General features: G+C 46.3%; 1 protein-coding gene across 1 annotated transcript in view; it reads left to right on the plus strand.

Annotated features, from left to right (window-relative positions):
* The window catches only part of Dscam (DS cell adhesion molecule), a 488,931-nt gene extending 467,491 nt beyond the window's left edge, over positions 1 to 21,440 (plus strand). Inside the window, exons 33-36 of the mRNA XM_059277689.1 lie at positions 932 to 1,129; positions 2,762 to 3,064; positions 14,849 to 14,911; positions 20,468 to 21,440. Coding sequence (XP_059133672.1) covers positions 932 to 1,129; positions 2,762 to 3,064; positions 14,849 to 14,911; positions 20,468 to 20,823 — 920 coding nt within the window. The 3' untranslated portion in view covers positions 20,824 to 21,440. The remainder of the gene's footprint in view (positions 1 to 931; positions 1,130 to 2,761; positions 3,065 to 14,848; positions 14,912 to 20,467) is intronic.
* The last annotated feature ends 1,705 nt before the right edge of the window (positions 21,441 to 23,145 follow it).

Consider the following 23,145-nt stretch of genomic DNA (forward strand, 5'->3'; position numbering starts at 1 on the left):
ACACACACACACACCCCTGACAGGAGCCTGCTGACATATGGACATGTGTTATCCAGATACCATTTAACTACTTGTTGTCTATACTAAATAATCCAAGTCTTCACCATGATGCTCAATGAGAGACATGCTATCACGTGCTGAGAGAATGTTAGGATGGAAAGAAGATGTGGTCTTTTGTCTCCAGGGGATTCAGCTTAAATAACTGGATGGAAAATTGAACTGATGAGTCAACATGAAACAACGAGTCTTCCAGAGACACTGAGGTCAGTGTCATAAGGCCTCAGCATCTGGTCCTTGGCCATCCTGGGCTCACATGCAGTTCTTGTTCTTCCCTGCAGGGGGCAGTCTCCTGTGTCCATTTCATAGGCCACCAGTCACATAGCGCAGGGACCCATTCCAGTGTGACCTCATCTTGACTGATCATGTATGCAATGACTTTTTCCAAAGGAGATCACATTCTATGTCCCTGGAGTTAAGATGAGAGCATACACTTGAGGGGAAGTGAGGAGTAAGGTGTAATTCAATCTACACCAGAACTGAAAGATGAGCAAACCTTAGAAAGGAAATCTTGCTCAAACAACACATTTGGTCAAGTTTTCCTGACTTATGGGAGGTGTCGATACTTAGAAAGTGTAAATGAACATTTCTGGTTATAAAATTGTTAATAGTCACAAGGTTCTGATCTACAACTTCCAAACCCAAATGGGATGTTCTTCTGCTTATGGATTTTTTTTTTTTTAATATTTAAGTATCTGGTGAACTTGGCAAGCCACGAAAGAAGGCAAGAGGACTTTCAATGGAAAAAGCCGAGGAAGGCTTCCCAGGGGCTTGGGTGAGGGGGGAGGTGGCAGCTGCTTGCTGCACCTGACCCCTGAAGACAGACACACATGACCCCTGAAGACAGACACACATTACCCCTCACTCTTTGCAGATCCCACCACCAGGAGGAATGCAAAGGCTGGACCCACGGCGAGAAACCGATACGCCAGCCAGTGGACACTCAACAGACCCCACCCTACCATCTCAGCACACACCCTCACCACGGACTGGAGACTGCCCACGCCCAGGGCTACAGGATCTGTGGACAAGGAAAGTGATAGCTACAGTGTCAGCCCATCACAAGACACAGGTAGGCCCTGCGTGCTTCTTCCTTGATCGTAGCAGGATTGCCCAGGCTCCTTGAGGAGGGGAGCCTGGGAAACCTTTCTTTCCTCCTGTCTAGCTTGTCTTGTGAAGGTCACTTTCAAATGACACCGGTTTCTCTGTCAATTCTCAGGCCAACTGTGCAGCCTTTCCTATATGCAAGGCCTTATTGAGTTCTGCAAGATGGAACTGAAACACATCTCTTCTGCAGGTGTCTTCAATCTCCCACCCATGCTTCTCTCTCCTTTTAGTTTCTACCCCTACAGAGAGAGAGAGACACTTTTACATTCTCACCCACACAATGGCAGTAATTGCTGATTGCGCTCTGAGGGCGTCTGACCCACTCCCACCTCCAGGACTAAGAGCCTGAACTTGACATTCCTTCCATGACAAGGTCACAGCACCCCCTACAGGGAACATGGGCTGATCCTTTTGGCAATTAACCAGCTTGATTATAAGGTAAACAAGTCATCAAGTTGATGGGGTCAACCACCAAGATTTCACTTCCAACATGAACTTCCCTCAACTTTGAAAAGAAGTTATATCTAAATCTAATAGCTATAGGAAATGTTAACACTCATTTTCTTTTTTTCCTTCACAATGCACTTCAAAAACAGGGTTCCAAAGGTGGTGTGTCACTGTGGGAATTTATTTTTATGTCTGTTATTTCTCTTAGAAGGTTCTCAGAGTTCTATAGAGGTGACTTCAAAACTTTTCTGTAGATGTAAAATACAGAGATGCTTTTGACTGAGATGGCGTGGCCTTGTTGTAAGGCATGTTTGTGCTGGTTTCTGTCCTATTTTCTAGTTCCCATCAAGAGAGGTAACAAGAAAGGATACATCCTAGAAACCAGACACTGTTCTGCCTTGTGAAAAAGTCAGTCTTCAGAGTGTGTGCATGTGTGTGCGTGTATGTGTACACATATATACAAGGAGACCAGAGGCTGACCCTGAGTGTCTTCCTCAATCACCCCCATCTTATTTTTATGGAGACAGGATCTCTCACTGAACCTAGAGCTCACTAATTCAACTAACCTGGTTCAGCAGCAAGCTCCAGGAATCTTCCTGCCTCTACTAAACAGTTTTTACATGGGCACTGGAGATCAAACTTGGGTCCTCATACTAGAGTAACTTTACTGACTCAGCCATCTCCAGTCTCTTGCCTTCTAAGAACCATCACATCTTCCTTCCCAAGTTCAGTCCGGTGGAGCTGAACTGCAGAATTTGGATATTCATGCCAATTACAGGATCTCTGCAGTGCAGATGTGTTTGCGGGTCAGATCAGGAAGGGGTGCTGTGGCTTTGACAGCTGCAACTGTCTGCCAACTGTCCCTGCCAAAAGCCAAACTGTTTAAAGGGGAAGACTTTGCTTATTTATGAAAATTCTCAGGGCTGGGACATCTGACACAGCAGCTGAGTTAATGCAAAGTCCCTGAGCTTTGTGGATGAAGCTGGCCTCAGAGTGGCAGAGGAAGAATACTCTGACAGAGCCAAGCCTCCTCTAGATCCTGTGAATCTGATACATTACAGCCAGAAACCAGGAAAGGTCATCCAGTTGGTTCAAACATAGGCCACCAACTTAAGTCATCCCCCCCTCTTTTCTCTCTCCCGTGGCATAGACCGAGCAAGGAGCAGCATGGTCTCCACAGAAAGTGCCTCCTCTACCTACGAAGAACTGGCCAGGGCTTATGAACACGCCAAGATGGAGGAACAGCTGAGGCATGCCAAGTTCACCATCACAGAGTGCTTCATATCTGACACGTCCTCTGAGCAGCTGACGGCGGGGACCAATGAGTACACGGACAGTCTGACCTCCAGTACCCCTTCAGAATCGGGGATCTGCAGATTCACTGCGTCTCCCCCCAAACCTCAGGACGGAGGACGAGTGATGAACATGGCGGTTCCCAAGGCCCATCGGCCAGGTGAGGAGGCGGGGCGGGGCCTGTTGCTTAGGACACCCACCTACTGTGAACACTCTGTCTTCAGATTGGGTGTTCCGCTGACTGACTGCTGCAGAACGGATCACCCCACTGCTATTTGCTGAAAACAGTAATATTCACGTGTTTTATTCATGAGTCTGAGATTTGATCAGAGTCTCATGAAGAAAGCAAGCAATAGCTGTGGGATCCACTTCTAAAAAAAAAAAAAAAAATGGCTAACTCAACTTCCAAGTCTCTACCAGCCATGTTTCCCATGTGAGTCTTTCCAGAAGGTGGCCTGAGCATCCTCCTATCCTGGTGAGTTAGTTCTAAGTGCAAGCATTCTAAATGACAGGAAGTGAAAACAGCCATTTTCTTAAGGTTAGTGGGGAAACTGTATTAGTCAGTTGGCCATTATGATAACACATTTCCCTAGGCTGAGCACTTGGTAAGGAAAGAAGGTTTATTTAGCTCATAGTTCTAGAGGTCTGATGGAATGGTGCTACCATCAATTACTATGATATGAGGGCCTCATAGTAAATGGCATTTGTGGGGAGGGGTTATATCTGTACAAAAAGACTACACAGTGCGATGGGAAGCCACTGTATGGGAAAGGACTCTTAGAACAGCTAGCTCCTAAGAGAATTAATGCAGAACCACCTTAAACCTTGTCGAGGACAGTATCCCATGACCTACCAACCTCCCACTGGGTCCCCACTTCCTGAGATCCCAGCACCTCCCAGCATCAGCACTCTGAAAACCAAGCTTCCAGCACTGGGGTCCTTGGACACACATTCAGCCATCCCCGACCCTAGTACTGATGGCACCCCTTCTAAGTAGGCTATTGTCCAAGTAGAGCCCAGGAAACTTGGGGTCAAAGGGAACACATCCTGTCTGCTTGATGAGAAGAGTCAGTGGTCAAGAGCTGTTTTGAGGCTGTTTCACTGGGGACTTTTGAAAGGAGAGAGGTCTTAGCAGGAGTCAGTACTGGGGAACCCCTTTACTGAGTTGTTCACTGAGGATGACAGGAAGTGATAAATGTTGCTCAGGTGCCAATGTGGCCTCAGCTTGACCTTGTACGGATACACTGGGCTTGTGAGAACTGAAACTGCACACTTGATGAGAGCTGACAAAGGTCCAGTCTTTCACAGTGCTGATGAGTCCAAGGACTTTGAGCTAGTCCAAGGTCTAGCTACAAGAAAAAGGCCAGAAACTTCCATCTACTTGACCACAGTACAGAGAGGGTCCTGGTTGGGCCTTGTGCCAGAAGTCTTAGTTTTCTGTAGAAACTTGTTTATTATGTGTTGGCTAGTATTGACACACCATGCCAAGCACAACTGAAGCAAAGCTTCAATTTAAATCCACGAGGTCAGTGGGCTGCTAACCCAAGGAAACATCTTTTCTGTCCCCCCCCAAGAGATGCCCCACAGCCTTTCCCTCAGGGGCTAGCCAAGGGGTCACATCCAGCATTCACTTCTGTTCCTGAGCCTCAGCAATGGCACTATTTTAAAAATGTACCTTCTCTTTTAAATTATGATCACTGTGTTGGGTCTTATGATACAGTGGAAAGCTGAAAAAGAGCCCTAATAAATGCCTAAAATATATAAAATAAGAATTATCTATCCAGCAAGTAATCTCCCAAGAGTCATGGCAGATGCAATAAAGTGTCGAAGGAGTCAGAACTTCATTTATTTTTACTTTTTCTACCTCAGCAGGGCAGAGGACGAGATGTTATTTGTGGGTGTTTCTATTGCATGTATTTTGCTATTCTTAGTGTTTATTTAAAAGGCAAATGCAGATAAGATGTGATAAACTTAATGGCTTTTGGACCTTGCTCACCCTAGAGGTGACAAGAACAGCAATGGAAAAGATAGCCAATAGGCATCTTGTTTGGCTTCACCGGCAACTGTAGGTGGGTGTGACGCTGGTGCCATAGGGCTGGATTTGCACCTGAGAGTACTGCAAGATGCAAGATGTAGAGAAGCAAAGGGGAAGTGCTCTGGATACCAACCTACGTCCAGAGAGTTGTTAGAATCCCTGGCGTGTAGGGGGCTCCACACCTGCTGCAGGGGGCGTCTTTCTTTCAGAGAACCCACTTCATCTGCACACCCCCCTTAAGTACTCTCTGTTCTCATATAAGAGGACATACCATCACTTCCCCTTCAAGTAGGATTTAGGGCATAGAAAGTGCTGCCAGGAAGGATGACTGCCCTACTTTTGCAAACCTTTAAATTATTGAAGGCTTGACCTTTCTTTCTGATGGCATGTTGTCTGTATGGTTGGATTAAGAATTTTATTATTTAAAGTCTATAATTTTGTTCATGGCATTGTTTCCTGGATCCCTTAGGGCATCCCAGAGATCACCATAAAGTGGCTATTGTCTTACCGCATTATTTAAAGTAAAGTGATTTTATAACTTTAGATATGAATAATTTCTTAAATCAATGTGAGTACTGATGTCCACAAACTTTGTTTTGTCTACCCCACAGGGCTGGATTATTATTGGATTTTTAATAAGCTCTAGAGAGAGATTTCATCTTCTAGGATCCTTTCCGTTGTTCCTTTTTAATGTTACTGAAGTTGCTGTGGGAGCAGAATTGGTTCTGGAGGACTCCAGGTCCAGTGTGAGAATAGGTCTGGAGGTGTAGTGACACTCAGAGCAGACAGATCAGCACAGGGGATTTCCTGACAGAACTGTGGTCCTGGGTGGCAGGGAGACCAGGTTGACCTTTCTGATTCGGATCAGAAAAATGAGGGCTATAAGGTCAGGACAGGAGTGATATCAGTCAGTCCTAAATGTACAAAGTGCATGCAAAATTTCTGAGCAAATGACCAAGAGTCTGACACAATTCTGGTACCAGAATCTGGCCATAATGCTCCGCATCCCACTCCAATGGTCTTCTCTATTTATCTTAATATTATGCTGGGAAGACCATGCAGGGTGACTCAGGGGCAGTTGTGATGGGATGTGAATGAGCCAAGATGGTTGCACTCACGTCAAGTGAAAGACATGCAGAGCAGAAGGCTGCTGTCTCTTACGACTGACTGCAGGATGCATTCAAGCTGGCAGTCCTTTGACCAGTGCTTTTAACCCATCCTTCCCCTGTCCCTCCGAGTTCTGGATAAGGCATGTCATTTTCTGGTTCTAGGTACAGCCTTATCATCCTCTGAACAGCTTACTCCTCTCCTCATCATTAGCTCTTCCTTCTGTCTCCTTATTATTTTACTTTGCCTGTCTTCAATACCAACAGTTATGATCCCAAACTTTCAAATTCCCTACAAATGTGGATCAGGTAACATATATGAACTTTATCAGATCATGGCCCCAAGAAAAGAGGGAAGAGGTCATGGATATCTTTTATCTTTTTCTCTCAGGGTCTATAGATATCCAACGGGCACCTAGACAGAGTTCAGGAAATAGTCTTAAATGAAATCTATGCATAGCGCTATGCCTGTTCATAGTATATACAGTATAGACATTATTGAATATGTATGGTTGCATTCATGACAAGATTGAACAATTGGCTCATATTTTAATTACCAGAAATGATTAGTCAGATACATTCAAATACAAAAGGGCATTCAAGTTTACTCTAACATACTTTTAGGCAAATGGATGTATTTTCTTCCTTTTGCCCTTGACCAATCCAAACAAATAACTTCCAGACAGAGGATGATCCCCCGAGTCTAGCTTTACATTTTAATAACACCTAATTTGAATTTTTAAGAACTGTACATTTTAAGTAAATTATCAAAATGTGCTTGCTTTCTTCAGTCAGGGCTAGCTATTTCTGTCTTTAAAAAGGTTTAAAAAAAAGTTCAAACTCTGTATTCCTCCTCTAAGAAACTGGTGGAAGGTGTAAGAGGGCCCCTTCTCCCTGGTTATGGAGCCCCTTCTCGGCTTTAGGAGTATTTTGAGCCACTTTCTGTCCCTCTTAGGCTACAGCTTCTTCTTTATTCCTGATGTTTAGCCTATGCACCTGAGAGATGTCACTGCAGGGGCAACAAGTCAGCTCACAGCTCTGCATGCTCCCGTCATACCTGCACTCTCTAACCTGGCTTCAGATCCGTTCATCCCAGCTCTCTACCAAAGATGCCCTTGAGGTCCCAGCTGGTGAATGGCTTGCTCATCCAGCCAGCTGCTATCTAAGGGGGTCCGTTGAATAACCAGATATCTGAAGCAGCTGTTGGATTATAATTTTAGGATCCATTATTCTCATTTCGTCAACCTCTCCTAAAGGTATGAGTTTGAGCGATGAGAGAGAGAGAGAGAGAGTGGAGAGTGAGGCAGGATCCATAGCATAGCCATGCCCAGAGCCCATGCCTGAAGGATGACCTAGCCTCTGAACAGTTAAGTACTGTTCTGACCTAGGCTACCTATCAGTCTGAACATGTGCATTCTATCTCTGAAGCCTCCTGGGCTCTTGTGTTTGTCTCTTCATAAAAATTAGACTCCTAGCTGAGCAGAAGTGGCACATACCTTTAATCCCAGCACTCGGGAGGCAGAGCCAGGTGGATCTCTGAGAGTTCGAGGCCAGCCTGTTCTACAGAGTGAGATCCAGGAAAGGCATCAAAAACTACACAGAGAAACCCTGTCTCAAAAAAAAAAAAATTAGACTCCAGAACTCTTCACTAGCAAGTAGCTGGCACTACAACCTCCCTTGACTCTCACTCACACTAAGGTCTGGTGTTTCACTTCTTACAAGAGAACATGTTGGCTACTGCTCCGCAAAGCCAAAGCTTCATACGTGTCCCTCCTGGGTGAGTCATCTTCCTAGTGCTGTGACAAGACATCATGACTAAGGCGATTTAGAGAAGGAAGAGTTTACTTGGGCTTGTGATTCCATGATGGCATAGTGAAGGCATGGAGGAAGGAACAGGACGCAGAGGCAAGAAGCAGAGAGGGATCTCTAGAAACTTCAAGCTCATCCCCAGTGACACACTTCCTTCTGCAAGGCCATACCTCCTAATCCTTCAAAACATGGCCATCATTTGGGAACCAAGCATTTAAATGCCCAAGACTACTTTGAGAACATTTATCATTCAAACCACCACAGCTCCCCTCAAGCAACTGGACCTCCTTGCCTCTACTTCTGCTTTGGATGTTCATCTGGAGGCTAAACACTGAGGCTCAGTATCTTCCTCACTCAGATTTGAAGTTTCTACCATGAATGACACTCTTAAGAGCTATGAAAAGGATGCCCTTTCAAATGCAACTATCTGATATTTTCATGTTGGCACATGTGTGCATGTACCTACAAATGAGTTGGAACATGCACACTTGCAGGCATAGATATATATCCATGGGTTTGAAATCACATGTACACAGCTCATACACACATACACATACTTGCAGTGTCTTTGAGCACCACCTTCCTGGTAGAGCAATGCTTTTTGCAGCTTGGGTTTAGATTTTAATGATATTTGAATTTTTAGGCTATCTTAAGTCAATTACTAGAATGTGCTTTTTTTTCTGTTTGTGCTCTAACAATCCCCATCTTATTTTGTTCCTGTGAATAGTTTGTTGGGTATCTGCTGAATGCCTTGGGAGCTGAGGATATGGTACTAGACAGACTCAGAAAGACCCCATCTTAAAAGAAGCTGTAATGGTGTAATTGCATGAGCCAGCACCATAGCTTTAGGTCATGCTAAATGCTGAAAGAGAAGTAGCTTAGGGATGGGGTACAATCTGTCAGTGCATATGTTGGCAAAGACGGTCAGAGAAGTCTCTCAGAGACAATGAAATGAAAATGGTAGGAGAAAGGAGTGTAGAGAAGACCATGGTTCAAGCAGGGAGAAGAGTAAAGGTTGGAGGTAAAAATGAGTTTGGTGTTTACTGAGTGAATCAGGAGATCCATCTGACCTATCAAACACAAGCAAACATCCAAATGCCCCCACAGGGATGTCAGTTTTGGAGCTGGCGAGCAGACCTAGCCTCTGAATGGCTCTGCTACCCACACTGCAGTTCTGAGTGGAGCAGTGTTCTCATCCCTGCTCCTTCCTAGAAACCAGATCTCCCTGATGGGCAGTTGCAGCTCAGCTTCTTATAGGTTTCCCTAGTATTCTACTCTATTCTCAGTGATGGTCCCTCAGTGCATTCGTTACGGAAAGACTTCTTCTCAATGGCCCTATTCTTAGAATTCTAAGTACATGGCCTAGTTTGCTTTCTATTGTGATATTAAAAAACCATGGCCGAAAGATGCTTGGATGAAAAAAAAAAGTTTATCTGGCTTACACATCTCAATCTACTGAGGGAAGTCAGGCCAGGAATTCAAGCAGGAGCAGAGGCAGGGACCATGGGGGAATGCTGTGCTTACTTGCTTGCTCCCCATCATTGTTTAGCTGGCTTGCTTTCTTTCACCACCCAAGAGCATCTGCCTGGAGGTGATACTGCCCTCAATGCGCTGATCCCTTCTACACCAATCATTAATCCACAGACATGACTGCAGGCCAGTCTGATGAAGGCACTTCTACCATTCCCTCTTCTCAGGTGACTCTAGTTTGTGTCAAGTTGACAAAAGCTAACCAGCCCCTCCATGTTCTTGAGACAACGGTTGAGTATCTACATTCCTGAGTCTCCTGCAGCCACCTCTCCTACTGTCCCTCTCTGTCCCTGCTTTCAGGGGGAGCCTCCTGTCCCTGAGGCTCTAACATTGCCAAGTGTTCTGCAAAGTACACATAGCCACTGCTGTTGCTCGGACTATTGGCCATTCCTCTCACACTACATGTGTTTTCAGCAATGGCTGCATTTGCATTTTCTGAGGCCCAGTGAGCAGCTTTCTGCTTTTTTGGTTGATTTTCTGGGTCTAGGTTCTAGTTGTTGGGGAGTTGAAGGCTATTTCAGGCTCTCAAGAAATGGTAAGTCTCAAGAAAGCCTTACCCTAATGGACCAGTGTGTACAAGGCTACCTATGTCCCCATGAGTAACCAGAGGCAGCTTCCAGAGTCCTTTGTCACAGGAGACAAGCAAAAAAGCTCAATACAGTGACTTAAAGCTCACAGTGTGTCCAGTAGACTCTGTCAGAATGCATATATGGACCACTACTACTGACTGAATATCTTCAGTATAGAAAGATATTGAGTACTACCCTAAGTAATAAATTTACCTAATACCTCCCACTATTTCATTGGTTTATCTGAATAGATTATCATAAAAGAGGCCGCAGAAAAAAAGGGTCCTGAAAATACAACACAGATTTCTTGAAAGAAAATCCCAGAAAGAGGGCAAAACCCAGCTATGGAAGACAGGCACTCCTGTGCACATACCCATATGCATACATGCACACACACACATACACACATATACAATATCATGAAGGTCTACAGAATTTCTGTAAGAGACAAGACTAGAGAATGCCATTTTTTAACATAGTTCCATGTGGCTTCTGCCAATATCACATTCTAACGCATCCCAGATTCCCAACTGGAAAAAGAAAAGTATGATTTCAAGACATTTAACAGTTAAGCCTTTCTATGGCTTCCTACTGCTCTCAGGATAGAAGCTGGTAGGAAACTGAAGAATCAACCCATCTTCCTTGTCAGCCCTCCTCACCCTACTCACCCTACCCACCCCCCACCCTGCTCCCCAGTCTCTAACTCCTGGCCTTCTGCAACCCTGAGTTAGAATACAACTGTTTCACATCAGCCTAACTCAGTTCCTCTTGTGGGTGGGTCTAGGAACACCATCTTGTTTGCTGTGATTTTGCCATCCAGACTTCTCAGACTGCTTCATAAACTGAGCAAGTGCAAGCCCCTAGCCTAGGCTCCCACTTCAATCAGTTGTCACTGTGTGCTTCCCCAGAGGGCCTCTTGGAAGGGGTAGATCTGTCCTAGAGCCTCATGTACCTGCCCAGTATTCCTAGCAGGTAATCCAGTACTCCAGCTCATGAGCTCTCCGCTGCCTAGAGGCCAGGGAAGACTTTCTGATCCCACTTTGATATAAATAAACTACTTTACTGCTGAAGACTCATGAGCTGTGACCAACTCAAAGTCTTACCTCATACCTCAGTGTGTTTTTTAAAGTCTATAGCAAGTAGGAAGATCGCAGTATCAGTGTACCCTTAAAAATGCATGAAGGCTCCAAAGCACAAGCCAAGAACGATAACTGAGCTCAAACACTGGGCCCACTGATAATAATGCCACATCATTTATTTAGAGTTTTTCCTGGTTGCTGTTTTGGGAGTGAAGATTCGTTTACAGAGAGATTGGTTTACAAGTTTTTTATTACCGTGGTGTGACATTAATATTAAACTAAAAACGTGTTAGATCCCATCTGCCTGAGGTGAGGGCAGACTCCACAGTCGCCTTCCCTCATAAGCTCCTGGACTGTAATGTTGCAAGGCTCATCTCCATGGTAGTTACTGAAACTGTTAGAACTCGAGGTCTGAGTGCCCTTTGCATCTTACTTCTGCATCAATATCCAGCTGCATCCAAGCACAGACATCAAAACCTTGTTAGAAATTGATGAAAGATCCTTTTTATGTCTCCAAGGAAGCAATTCGAGCCCCTGAGAACTGTGGTACACTTACTTTTCCATGAATTTGGGACAGCATTTACGCAGTTTCCCGGTTCCTGGATAACAAGGTATTACAGAGGAGAAAGAAAAGAGAGCTTCATTGGACAGTATATCCAGGGATGCTCAGCTCTTAAAGTACATGGATTTATTTCTTTCCTAGGGCACACTAACCCTACAATTTCCAATGCAGATATACTTTACCTATGTTATAGGTGAGACAGCTTAGCATATACGAAAGGCTCTGTTGGGCTGAAAACTTCAGGTGTGCCTCCCATATTTGACTATGGTGATCCCAGAACTCTTTGGAAGCAAAGGAGGGATTTCAACATGAATTCAACAACCATTTCACCAGGCTCATTGGGAGAAACACCCGGGTTTTGTCTCTGACCACTGTATGACCAACCATCTTCCTGTGGTCTTCCATGAAGGTTAAGCTCCCATGGTCTGGTACATTGGAAGGGATAGTGCCCAACACAGGTTGAGTTCAGTAAGTCCCATGAAGAATTTGGAAGGAGAGAAGGGCCTGCTTAGTTTTGTGAACTTTCACCATCCATAATGAGGGCTCTCAACAACAGTGACATCAATACTTGAGGCAAGGTGGTTATCTTGAGGCAGGTGCTGGGGGGCAGGTCCTGATCACTCCCTGACCACTGACTCATAAATGCTAGTAGCATACCTCCCTGCCCCTCACATAATGACACTGTCACATGTCCCCAGGGATGAGGTCAACCTCAATGAAGCTTCACTGACCTGGACCAGTGTGGTATGTGACAAATGGTCACGGGGTGGGGGGACAGGGACTGAGATGTGTGAACTGACTCCCACTGCAGGATTTCTGTAGCCATTCTGATGAACTTTGCCCTTCCTTTCCCAGGACTGAAATACACTCAGACTTTGTGCATGAGTCTGAATACACTTAGAGAGCTCAGGAAGTTTTTAGCTAAGAGGAGGCAACATTTGCATAGAGCTGTTTTCACACCATCGGGACAGACAGCCTGACCGCCCCCTTCCTTCATGGAAGATGACAGGCGCTGAGCCTCCAGTGCTGATGGATGAGAGGGAAGAATCCTGCCTCGTAAGGGCCAGGGGGCAGTAATTACATCTGTGTGCTTGCCAGTTAGGAGAAGCAGTGAAATCGATGCTAGCTTACTTAATCTGGACTTTCAGAGACATTACTGTCACTGAAGGTCCCCAGAGGGCCATGGCAGAGGATGAGGAATGAAGCATTATATCAGAAAATAACACATAACACTGAGTTAATAGCTAAATTGCCCTCCTCCCTTGAGACGTGAGTCAAATCCGAGGCCTGGACTCCTCCCGGTAGGGCAGTGGTGGGTGCAGTTTGCCATCTGTAGCGAGACCCAAGGGGGAAATGTGAGAAAGGGCACCTAGTGTATTGTTCTGGTGGTTCGCACACATCTTAAAAGCTGAGAAGAGGCTGTTCCATGTCTGTAATGCACGGGTACTCCCATCACATCCTCCTCTCTAATGTCCTGTGGGTTAGAACAGGCTTCTTTCTCCTCTACCTGTGATCCCACCTTTAATTTTCATCTCTTTGTGGCTGTTTCCTGTTCTTGCCTCTGTTTCTACCTTCCTGTGTGCATCGGTCTCTTTGGTCTCTGCTTCTTCACCCCTGTGGCTGTCGCTCATCCACGCCCCCATCAACTCACCCTGTCCCCACCCAGCTCAGCCTCACATACCACCCTGTGCTCAGCATCTTGGTCTCAGCTCTGGCTTCCTCAGTGCCATTTCCCCAAAGCACCTCACTGTCCTAGTGTCCTGCCAAACTGCTTCTGACACAGGGGTATGAATCCCAAGAGCAGAGTGCAGAGGGGCTGGATGGCTAGATAAATGTGTGCTTCAAAGTTGCCTGAGTCAAAAGCCCAGCTAGGACTCTGATAAGCCCCTGTCATCCTGTCTGTGTTCCTGCTTAGCCTGGGAAAGAGGCACTAACTGGACTGAGGTAACTTAGGGGGAAGCTGGACGTGCAGACAGTGGGGTGAGCAGAGACAAAGGGGTGGAAGATAGGGAAGAGAATCCAAGTCAAATGTTCATCTTTACCTAGGCATGGGTGTTTTCCCACTTTCCTGACGGTGTGCTCTCTCGTTCTCCCCCTTCTCTCCTCTCTCTCTCTCTCTCTCTCTCTCTCTCTCTCTCTCTCTCTCTCTCTCTCTCTCTCTCACACACACACACACACACACTACACTTGTTGACTGTGCTCTGAGTGCTACCTTGCACTCAGCTCTCTCCTTAGCCCTCTCCTACCCTTGACCCCTGAGTTTTACCCTTCTGTATGGCTTTGACTTCATGAATGAAAGCTTTATCCAAGGAAAACAAAACAGAAAGAGGGAGAAAGAGGAGGCAGAAGAGAATAAAGGGGGAAAGAGAGGATGAAGGGGGAAGAGAACGAGTGAGAAATGAAGAAATGGAAAAAAGGAGGGGGAGGACATGATGGAGGGAGGGATGGAGCAAGGGATGGAGGGAGGGAAGACTAGGCCAGTGGGGGGGCCAAGAGAAGGAAAGAAGGTAATGACCCCCTGCAAATGGCTGTGGCACCCCCAAAGCCACACTGCAGACTGCAGCCAGGCTCTCTGCAGTATGAGGACTGACTGGGTTCTGACTCTGAATGCCTGCGCAGCACCAGATCCCACAGGCAGGATGCCCAGGGTGTGTGCTCCTGTCAGAGGTTAGCACCATGCTATATAAACCAGTATACTCACTCTGGAGTTCAGAGTGAAGGGGCTCTTGAATTGCTGACCGCTGGTGCTTTCAAGTATGTAGGGAACTCAGAGGCTCCTGGCTGGCCAGAGTTGGGGGAAAGTTCTCCTCTGGAGTTGGAGGCCTTCAAAGAGGATGGTGTTTCCCACTGGGGTCCAGGACCTGCAGGAAGCCAAGTCCAGTGAGCCCTCCCTGCCAAGCTCTGGGTTGTCTTCCCAGTCAGATCGACAGGGCCTGCTTCTGCAGAGTAGGAGAGCAGGCACAGGTCTGTGGCTCAGGCTTGGTGGGGAAGAAAGGGGGGACGACAGGAAGTGGCACCAGCAGCCTTTCGGAAGAGCTCCCAGCATTAGCAAGGACTTTCTGTAGCTCCGTCAACTCTTCCTCTTCCCTTGGCTGGTGGAGGCAGAAATGACCAATGGGAAAGGAGGGGTGTGACTGCTGGTGGGGAGACCCTAGGCCCATCACGGACAAGAAGAAAAGGTATCGGTTTCCCGAGGCTTGCTGCGACAGGTCACCACAAACCTGGGAGCTTAAAACAGATTTATTCTCTCACAGTTCTAGAGACCAGAAGTTCAAAGTCAAGACACCAGCTGACAAATGTTCCTCTGAGGGCTCTAGGTAAGAGCACACTCCTGGCCAACCCCAGCTCTGCTGGCTCCAGGTTACCCTGGGCTTGTGGCCCCACCACTCTGGCTCTACTTCCATCCTCTCATGGCTCTCCCCCCATGTGCCTCCCATGTCCCTCTGCCTGGCTCTTATAGAGACATATGTCACTGGATTTAAAGTCCATATTAAATCCAAATGGTCATTTCTCAGGTCACTTAACTTCATCCCATCTGCAAAGGCCACTTCTCTGGGTGAAGCCACACTCAGAATTCTGGACCTGGATCCATGGGGACCACTAATCAGCACCCCCTCTCATTCTTCTGATAGGCCTCCACCTCTAAAGCCCTGTCCTATGGTAAAACCTGCATGTGAGCTACTTACTTAATGGAGTCATGGCCACAGCCCTCCACACAGGATACAAGTATTCCCATCTTGGGGACGAACGAGGCAACCTAGCCCAAATCTGTATTAGTCATGCTTGGAATGTTTTCCCAACCTCCAGGATGCCCTGCTGCTATTGGAGTCAAGAATGAGTGTCCCCCATATGAAACAGACGGTGGTGGGGGCAGGCAAGCATGTCAGTGCCCGGGAGTCACCTCTACCCCAAACTCTCTTCTCTTCCTAGAGCAGTCATGTCAGTGGTGGCCTTGATTTGTGAGGCGTCTGAGGAACCTAGGATCTAAACAGACTTCCCAACAATCCCATCTCCCAGCCAGTATTTAAACTCTAGTGTGGGCTTAGATTTCACTGGTCATAATGCGCTGACAGTCGACACAGCTCAGCGCTGACCACCCAGGTGCTTCCTTCCCCATAAGCACATGCATTATGAAGCATGTTCATTGGATGCATTCACACAGCCCAAAGAGCTGCTCTGTGCACTGATTGGAAAACACATTCTATCATATATATGTATGTATCCATACGTATATATGCACCAAGGAGAGCTGCTCTTTAACTCTTTAAGCAACCATCTAACTTCATAAAGCTTTGCCTGTTTTAACTCTGGTTCTTTACAAGATATTCAGTGTCCTGAGCTGCTTGGCAGACCTGCAAGGGGACCTAGCTGTGAAGATCTTTCTAGTTTCATTATGAAAGATAGCACTTCTAACCAAGCTTTTGTTTAAGCTATCGAACACTCTTGGTCAGAACACCAAAAGTGAGAAGTCTGATGGGCATAAATCTTGGGTACCTTGTTTTTCTTTAAATATTTATTGATGTATTCATTGTGTGTACATATGTGTGGAAGTCAGGAGACAATCTGTGGAAGTCTTTTCTTTCCTTCTACCACACGGGGCCTGGGAATCAAACTCAGGCCTCCAGGCAAGGTGGTGAGTGCCTTTACACACTGAACCATCTTGCCAACACGGGACACTGTGCTCATTGTCTTGATCTGTACAATCCTAGACCAGAGAAATCTGCAGTCTGGTTGGGACTGAAATACTACAGGCTTTGGGGGATCATTACTCTCTGGGAATCTGATGGAGACCAAAATGGGGTAAAACCTGAGGCCTGAGCATGTCATAGCACATTACAAATACACCAGGCATGCAGGATGGAGTCGGATATCAGACGTAGTCACAGATCTTCTTAACCTGACCTCTTAAATAGCCCTGGAGTAAATGTGATCCACTTGTTCTCACACATTGGGACAACAGGATAAAAATAATCACACAATTGAATAAAAGAGTAAATCAGTCTAGTTTGCTTATTAAACTCTTAGGAATACTCACTTTTAAGGAATTGAAATATATAAAATTTCACACGTTTCAAAATTGGTCAGGTAGCATGTATTGATTCATATAGCAAGTGTCCCTCACACTGAAAAATAATGTTCCATCTTTCTTGTCTTGCCTGTGGTTGTGTGCATGGTGTGTTTCTACTCTCCACCTTATTTATTAAGGCAGAGCCTTTTAATTGACCCCAGAACTTGCCAACATGGTTAGTCCTGCCAGCCAGCCTGCTCCAAAGAGCCTCTGTCTCCATCATCAGAGCTCTGGAATTACAGGCAAGCAGTCACACCCACCCAGCATTGATCTGGGTTCTGAGGATCAAAACTCCAGGCTTCATGGTTGCATGACAAACACTTTCTCCACTGGGCCATTTCCCTAGCCCTCTGTCTCATTTCTAAATGGCATCTCTATTAATCTTTTGTGTTTGCTTCTGCATAGATTAGTCCCTTGATAGAGAAAGCTGAAAAATATGTCCATTACCATAATGAAGATAAAGCATTTTCAAGACCATAAGGTTTCATTTAAAAAAATTAAATCCTTGTAATTTTTTTCAGGAGCAAATCTAATCGTCATGTACATTTCACATTAGTCTCTGCAGATGTGACATCTGACTTCAACAAGTACCCCACACCCTGTTCAGAGTGATAGCAGAGTGTGTCATTTACTCTACCAGAGGGTCATGGTCAATTAATTGTTTATGACTGGACTTCCATGTGAAGCCAGCATTGAACTAGAGTGTGTTGAACTTCCTGAGCTTGGCCAGGGCATCTGGATGGTAACACACTGTGGTTCTTAATGAAACCGTGTAATTCCTCATTAGTCCTTAATGTGGAGAGAGCCCAAGGAAGCCAGTGAACAAATGTAGGTGAATCTTCACACCACCAATACCAAGAGGCATGCCGGTGTGACACACAAGGAAATCACTTGACAAATTTCCAAAGAATAGTCATCTTTCTTCCTATTCTGAGGAAAAATCCTACGGAAGTAGTACCATTTTGAAAACAGGGAATGGTCCTTTAAGATGCTCTGAGGTGCTTGCCTTGAGTTTCTTTCTTTCGAGAAGCCTTAAATCATAGACTATGTGTCCTAGTCCTCAGTGTCCTGCTGACTACTCAGAGGGGGAAAGCAGAGAACTTTCTGGATGCTAAGTTTACTCCTGCTACAGACAATCTGGATCGGTGACACTGAACTTACAGAAAAATAAGGAGTTCCAGGAATATTTTTAAACAAAATAAACAGAGATTTTCAGCCATCTTAGTCAGAACTGGGGGTGGGGATGGGAGTTGTGCTGAGATGTTATGGGAGAGGCCCAGTCCTTCCAGACTCAACACGACTGAAATCAACCCATCCTCTAGCTTGCCATCTTTTCCCAATGTATCAGTTCAGAATTGGTGCTTTGTGTTTGTTTGATTCTATTAATAGAACAAATATCAAAGGTGGGTTAAATTTATGAAGAAACTGCATTGCTTCAACTCAGTGTTGAAGAACAAAGCTGCAAAAGGCATGGTGCTGGCTCAGGAGAGGGCCGTGGCCGACGCTGGGAACGTGATGAAGAGGTCACCTCTTAGACCAGGAAGCCAGTTAGAGACCGAGACCCCACATCTCTTCCAAGGCCCACCCCCAGTTGTCCTGAGGCCCTCTGCTAGACCACACCTCTTAAAGACTCCACCACCACAGTGAGCCCCAAGCCTCCAATGTCTGAACACATTAAACCGTAGTACAGTCCACTGTCGACCCTGTCTCCTGAGCGTAAAGCCTCGAGGGATTCACAGTGGACTCGGCTTTCGCTGTTGCCACTTCACATCTGAAACCATTTCTCACAGGTGTCCTTCATATCTCAATTTCATTCTCTTACGTCCCATAGCTACCCCCACCCCAAGATCAGGGCACCATCAGGTCCCTCTCATCTGCACATCCCCCTACCCATCCTCTCAGCTGGAGAACTGTACACTGCCACCATACTCTCTGGCCTGAGCTGCTCACCTGGTATGTGTGCCAAGACAGTTCCTGAGGCCTCAAGATAGACAGGAACAGCCCCCAGGGGTCATCTCAGCCTGATGCACAAACAGCCCTAGCCTATGTGGGTCTTGAAGTGAAAAAAAAATAATAATAAGATGCATAGATAGGCTAGAGAGTGATTGGTGTGTCTTCCAGGATAGCAGAGACTAAGTGCCAGACTGAGTCCAGCTCAAGCTACTGGGTGTGCTAACTCTTTGCAGGGGTTGGTGGGATGGATTAATGACTCTAGCCAGGGTCATGGAGATGGGGATGGAAATAAGTCAAAAGATATTCAAACAAAGTAACCAGAAGAAGAATGTGCCCAAAAAATAGAGCGGCTTTAATGTCTGGAAGAATGCTGACAGCGTTAAGCAGTACTGGGCACCCTGGAGAAGGGGATGTTTAGGGTCTAAGTGGGCATGAGGCCTGGCCTTTCTGACCTGCATTTGTAGACTGTGGCATTTCGAATTCAGAGTGGATATCTATAGGCAAATGTTAAAGCTTCTGAAGTTCATGCCTGGGACTCAGGAGAGAACAGGATAGAAAGGATAATTATTGATAAAACACATAAAAAAAAAAAAAAAGACGACACAAGCAGCTGGACCTCCCAAGCCAGGCTGAGGATGGGCCCTTTGGTAACATTCTGAAGTTCTGTATCATGAGGTGAAGAAACAGATGCAGGAGAGTGAAGAATGGTGGCCAGAGATGGAGAGGCAGCTGGGAGGCCACAGAGCTGAGGCAGAGGAAGAATGATGTTGCCAGGGTTGGAGCCGTTGAGGACCAGGAAGATGCCAGAGAACCAGGCATCTGGAGGCTGGGGTGACCTCGGGGATGATGCTTCTGTCCTTGGAAGCTGCAGACGTCCTGTCAGACAGGTCAAAGTGGACAAGAAATGGGTGGCAAGGCAGATGAGACAGAAAAGGATTTGCTAGGAAACTCTCATGGGGAATTAAGAAAGAATGGGGAGGCAGGGAAGGTGCAGGGACCATGATGCAGACCTGAGACCTAGAGGAGCAGAAGGTAGGAAGAAGTGTAGATTTCAGTGCTGTCCTCAGAAGGCCATAGCCAGGTAACAGGACATCATGGAGGAGGAGGTAACTGGGAAGAAAAAGCCACCAGAGGGGCCTTGCCTGTTACAACAGGAGGATCCCAGAGGAAAGGAGGCTTCCACCAGTAGGAGCGTGGTGGAGGCTAGCATCAGGCACCGCTTTCCCCCAAAGCCAGTACTCTTGAAGGAGAGGGGAAGGTGTGCTGTCATGGCATCATAGAAGCCAAAGGAAGTAGAGTCACACTATGGTCTAAGCTGTTGTGATCTCCACCCCAGCATGGCCAAGACAGAGGAGAGTAAGGAGAAGACCAGGATGGTGAGAAGAAGGCTGGGCCCTGCTGCCTTTGCCTCACTCCATCATGAACAGCTGTCCAAGGCCACATAGTTCCGTAAATTGTCAAGAGTAGAGAGAGTTGTCCCTTTCCTCAGTATACCTGGCTCCATCCTCCAGCCCCAGGCACCCCACACTTCCAATCACGTGAGTCTTGCCCTCACAGTTCATATCCAGCAGACATGTTGCCTCCCATATACATTGATCTTCTGGTAAGGGTGTCTGGACTTGTTAGCTCCACGTCTCAGGCTAGAGTTAATGTTCTGTGGCCCATGGGAGAGAAGTGTGAAAACCATTCCACCTGCCTCTCTGGAGTCCACTCCAATGAGCTATCTTAAGAAATGTCACCCGACACAGTGAGAACTCTTCCTCCAGAGCAAAGTTCCCACTGTGGGTTGCCAAGGTGTTCTGCCCAGTTAAGCAAACCAGGTAGCCAACTAACTCTCTGTGTTTGTCCCCAGGTGACCTCATACACCTGCCTCCATACCTTCGAATGGACTTCTTGTTAAACAGAGGGGCACCAGGCACCAGCAGGGACCTGAGTTTAGGACAAGCGTGCTTGGAACCCCAGAAAAGTCGGACCCTGAAGCGCCCCACGGTCCTTGAGCCTACCCCTATGGAGGCTTCCTCCTCCACCTCTTCCACAAGAGAAGGACAGCAGTCGTGGCAACAAGGGGCCGTGGCCACCTTACCTCAGCGAGAGGGTGCAGAGCTGGGACAGGCAGCTAAAATGAGCAGCTCCCAGGAGTCACTGCTGGACTCTCGGGGCCATTTAAAAGGAAACAATCCCTACGCTAAATCTTACACCCTGGTATAACACATGGCGTGGCTGGACAGCGGTTGTAAATACAATTTAAATGATCCAATCAAAGCTACCTTTTTTTTTACGGAATTCCAATATTTATAATTAAAGAAAATTGCCAAAATATATTAAAAAAAAAAAAGAAAGAAAGAAAATACTGAAACCACAGACAGTGCAAAGACTTCTCTGCGTTTCTTCCGTCTGAGTGTGGGCTCCATCTGCCTGGGCATCTGATTTTTGGGGAAAGAAGTCCAATTTTATGATTTTCACAGGCTATAGCGTTTTTACTGATTTTCTACAAAGTGCATGGGGACTCGTCAAACCTTCTGAACAGAAGTTCTAGCACACAAGAGTCAAGAAAGGAAATGGGGGGGGAAATTAACCTATTTGTGAGTTGAAGAGGGACGTTGCTGTGGGGGCAGGGGGCAGCCTCCGTCACCTTCACACACCTTTCCTTCCCACTAGGAATCAGGTCCTCAGTTTGATTTTCTGTTGTTAATTAGGATGAGTGCTGTCAGTGAGGGGGTGGGGGGAACCCATTCTGTTTTCTTTTTTGTTTACTTTTTAATTTGATAAGACACTCTTTGCATTTTGTCTAAGCGAAATAAAAGAGAAAAGGTGGTCTGCCTTTATTTGCATGTCTACTGATACCTCCTGTCCATTGCTCGGGCCTCCTTCCTGCTCACATCGGCGTCTGTGAACAAAATGACTGGACCCAGTGCCCAATCTAGGAAAACAGATGCTAAGCTCTGAACAGAAGACACAGCGTCAACTCTGCGGCTGGAAAAACCAAACAAAAGGCAGCCTGGTCTCCATCCAGTATTCTAAGCCCCTCACAGGACTCAGGTCCTTGTCCACTGCAGGACCTGCTGTCAAACTCATCAGGGTCAGCAGACCTTTTCCAAATCCAGCGCACTGCTCTTTGTCAATAAAGTTTTATTGGAAGAAGTCCAAAGGCCCTACGCTCCATTTGCATTATCTGTGGTTGCTTTCGTGCTGTGATGTCAAGTTGAGTAACAGTATGGCACACAAAGCCCGGAGTATTCTCTGGCTCTTCACAAGAGATGCTTGCTCACCCTTTAAGTTCTTTGTTTTACCCATGACTTATGTGAAAAAAGAAATGATGTGTCCCACTTCCCTTTCCTGCCCTGTCTCCACTGTGATTGACAGATTCACAGCAGACCATCTTCAGAAGTGTTATCTCTAGTCCTCTCCCTGGTACCCAGAGGAAAACCAGTCCATATACAGTGTTCCTCCAAATTCTGCTTTTCTTTTCCTTTCTCTCTGTCTAAATGCCTTATCATAGGGCTTACCCAAACAGAGAGCCTACTCACAAATGGGAGGGACCATATCCCACATTCCTTGACTCTTACACAGTGTGCCTTAGAAAGAGCCTGCCATTCTCTGAGGCAGCAAAACCCCATTCCAGATGCCTCTCCAAACAGGCGAGGAGAACCAGGTCTTCACATTAGAGTTTTGGCATTGACTAGAAAAACTGACCCCATGTCCACAGCTCCCTACTTCCCAGTAATGCCATACACAAGTACCTCTTTAGACCTCCTTTATGTGCCCCCATGGAATCCATCAGCAAAAACTGGTGTGGTAATTACTATCTGGAACTTGATTACAACACTCCCTTTCCACCTTCCTCCCTTTTTTCATCCTTCCCTCCTTCCATCTATCTTCTAGGCAGATTTTGTGCCTCCTGAGCTTCAGACACACAGAGCACAGTCAGAGCAGGTACAAGACTCCATCACAGCCATGCCACAGCTCTGACATGAGGGGCTCTGTGAATGTGAGGTATATGCTACTTGCCATGGTTTCAGAGCACAATTTATTCTTGATTTCCTCATGGATGCGGAAGGATCAAGATGCTACTTTCTAGAGAAAGAAAGACAGACCCTAGCATCCATAAGTCTAAAAGTTGTAGAGTTCCCACCCTTGGAAGTGTATTAAGTTTTTTTCTCCCAAGATGTACAAAAATAAAAGATTCGACATGTCTGCCTCTGCAATGGATTGCTTGCAGGATTCCTGCCTTGGAAACACTTGTTTAAATGAATTCCACATGCAAGCACTGTATCAAAAACTCCCCTCTGCCTCAAATAGGGGCCCAATACTGTCTCCAAAGGGGTGTAGAGCTGTGAATTAAAAGACCATTATGACAGCAATAACAGTGAGTTTTCCTCTGTATCCTCCTGTCTCTCTCTGGTTTGTTTGGGGGAGGTCACTGGATTATCCATGTCCTCACATGGGTCTATGGGAACTTAACCGGAGTTCCATTCTAGAAAGTTTTATTTTCAGTTGCTAAGGAATATGACCCAGGGATTACTCCCCGCT

The sequence above is a fragment of the Peromyscus eremicus genome, chromosome 12 (genome assembly GCF_949786415.1).
Source record: "Peromyscus eremicus chromosome 12, PerEre_H2_v1, whole genome shotgun sequence".
NCBI classification, from domain to species: Eukaryota; Metazoa; Chordata; class Mammalia; order Rodentia; family Cricetidae; genus Peromyscus; species Peromyscus eremicus.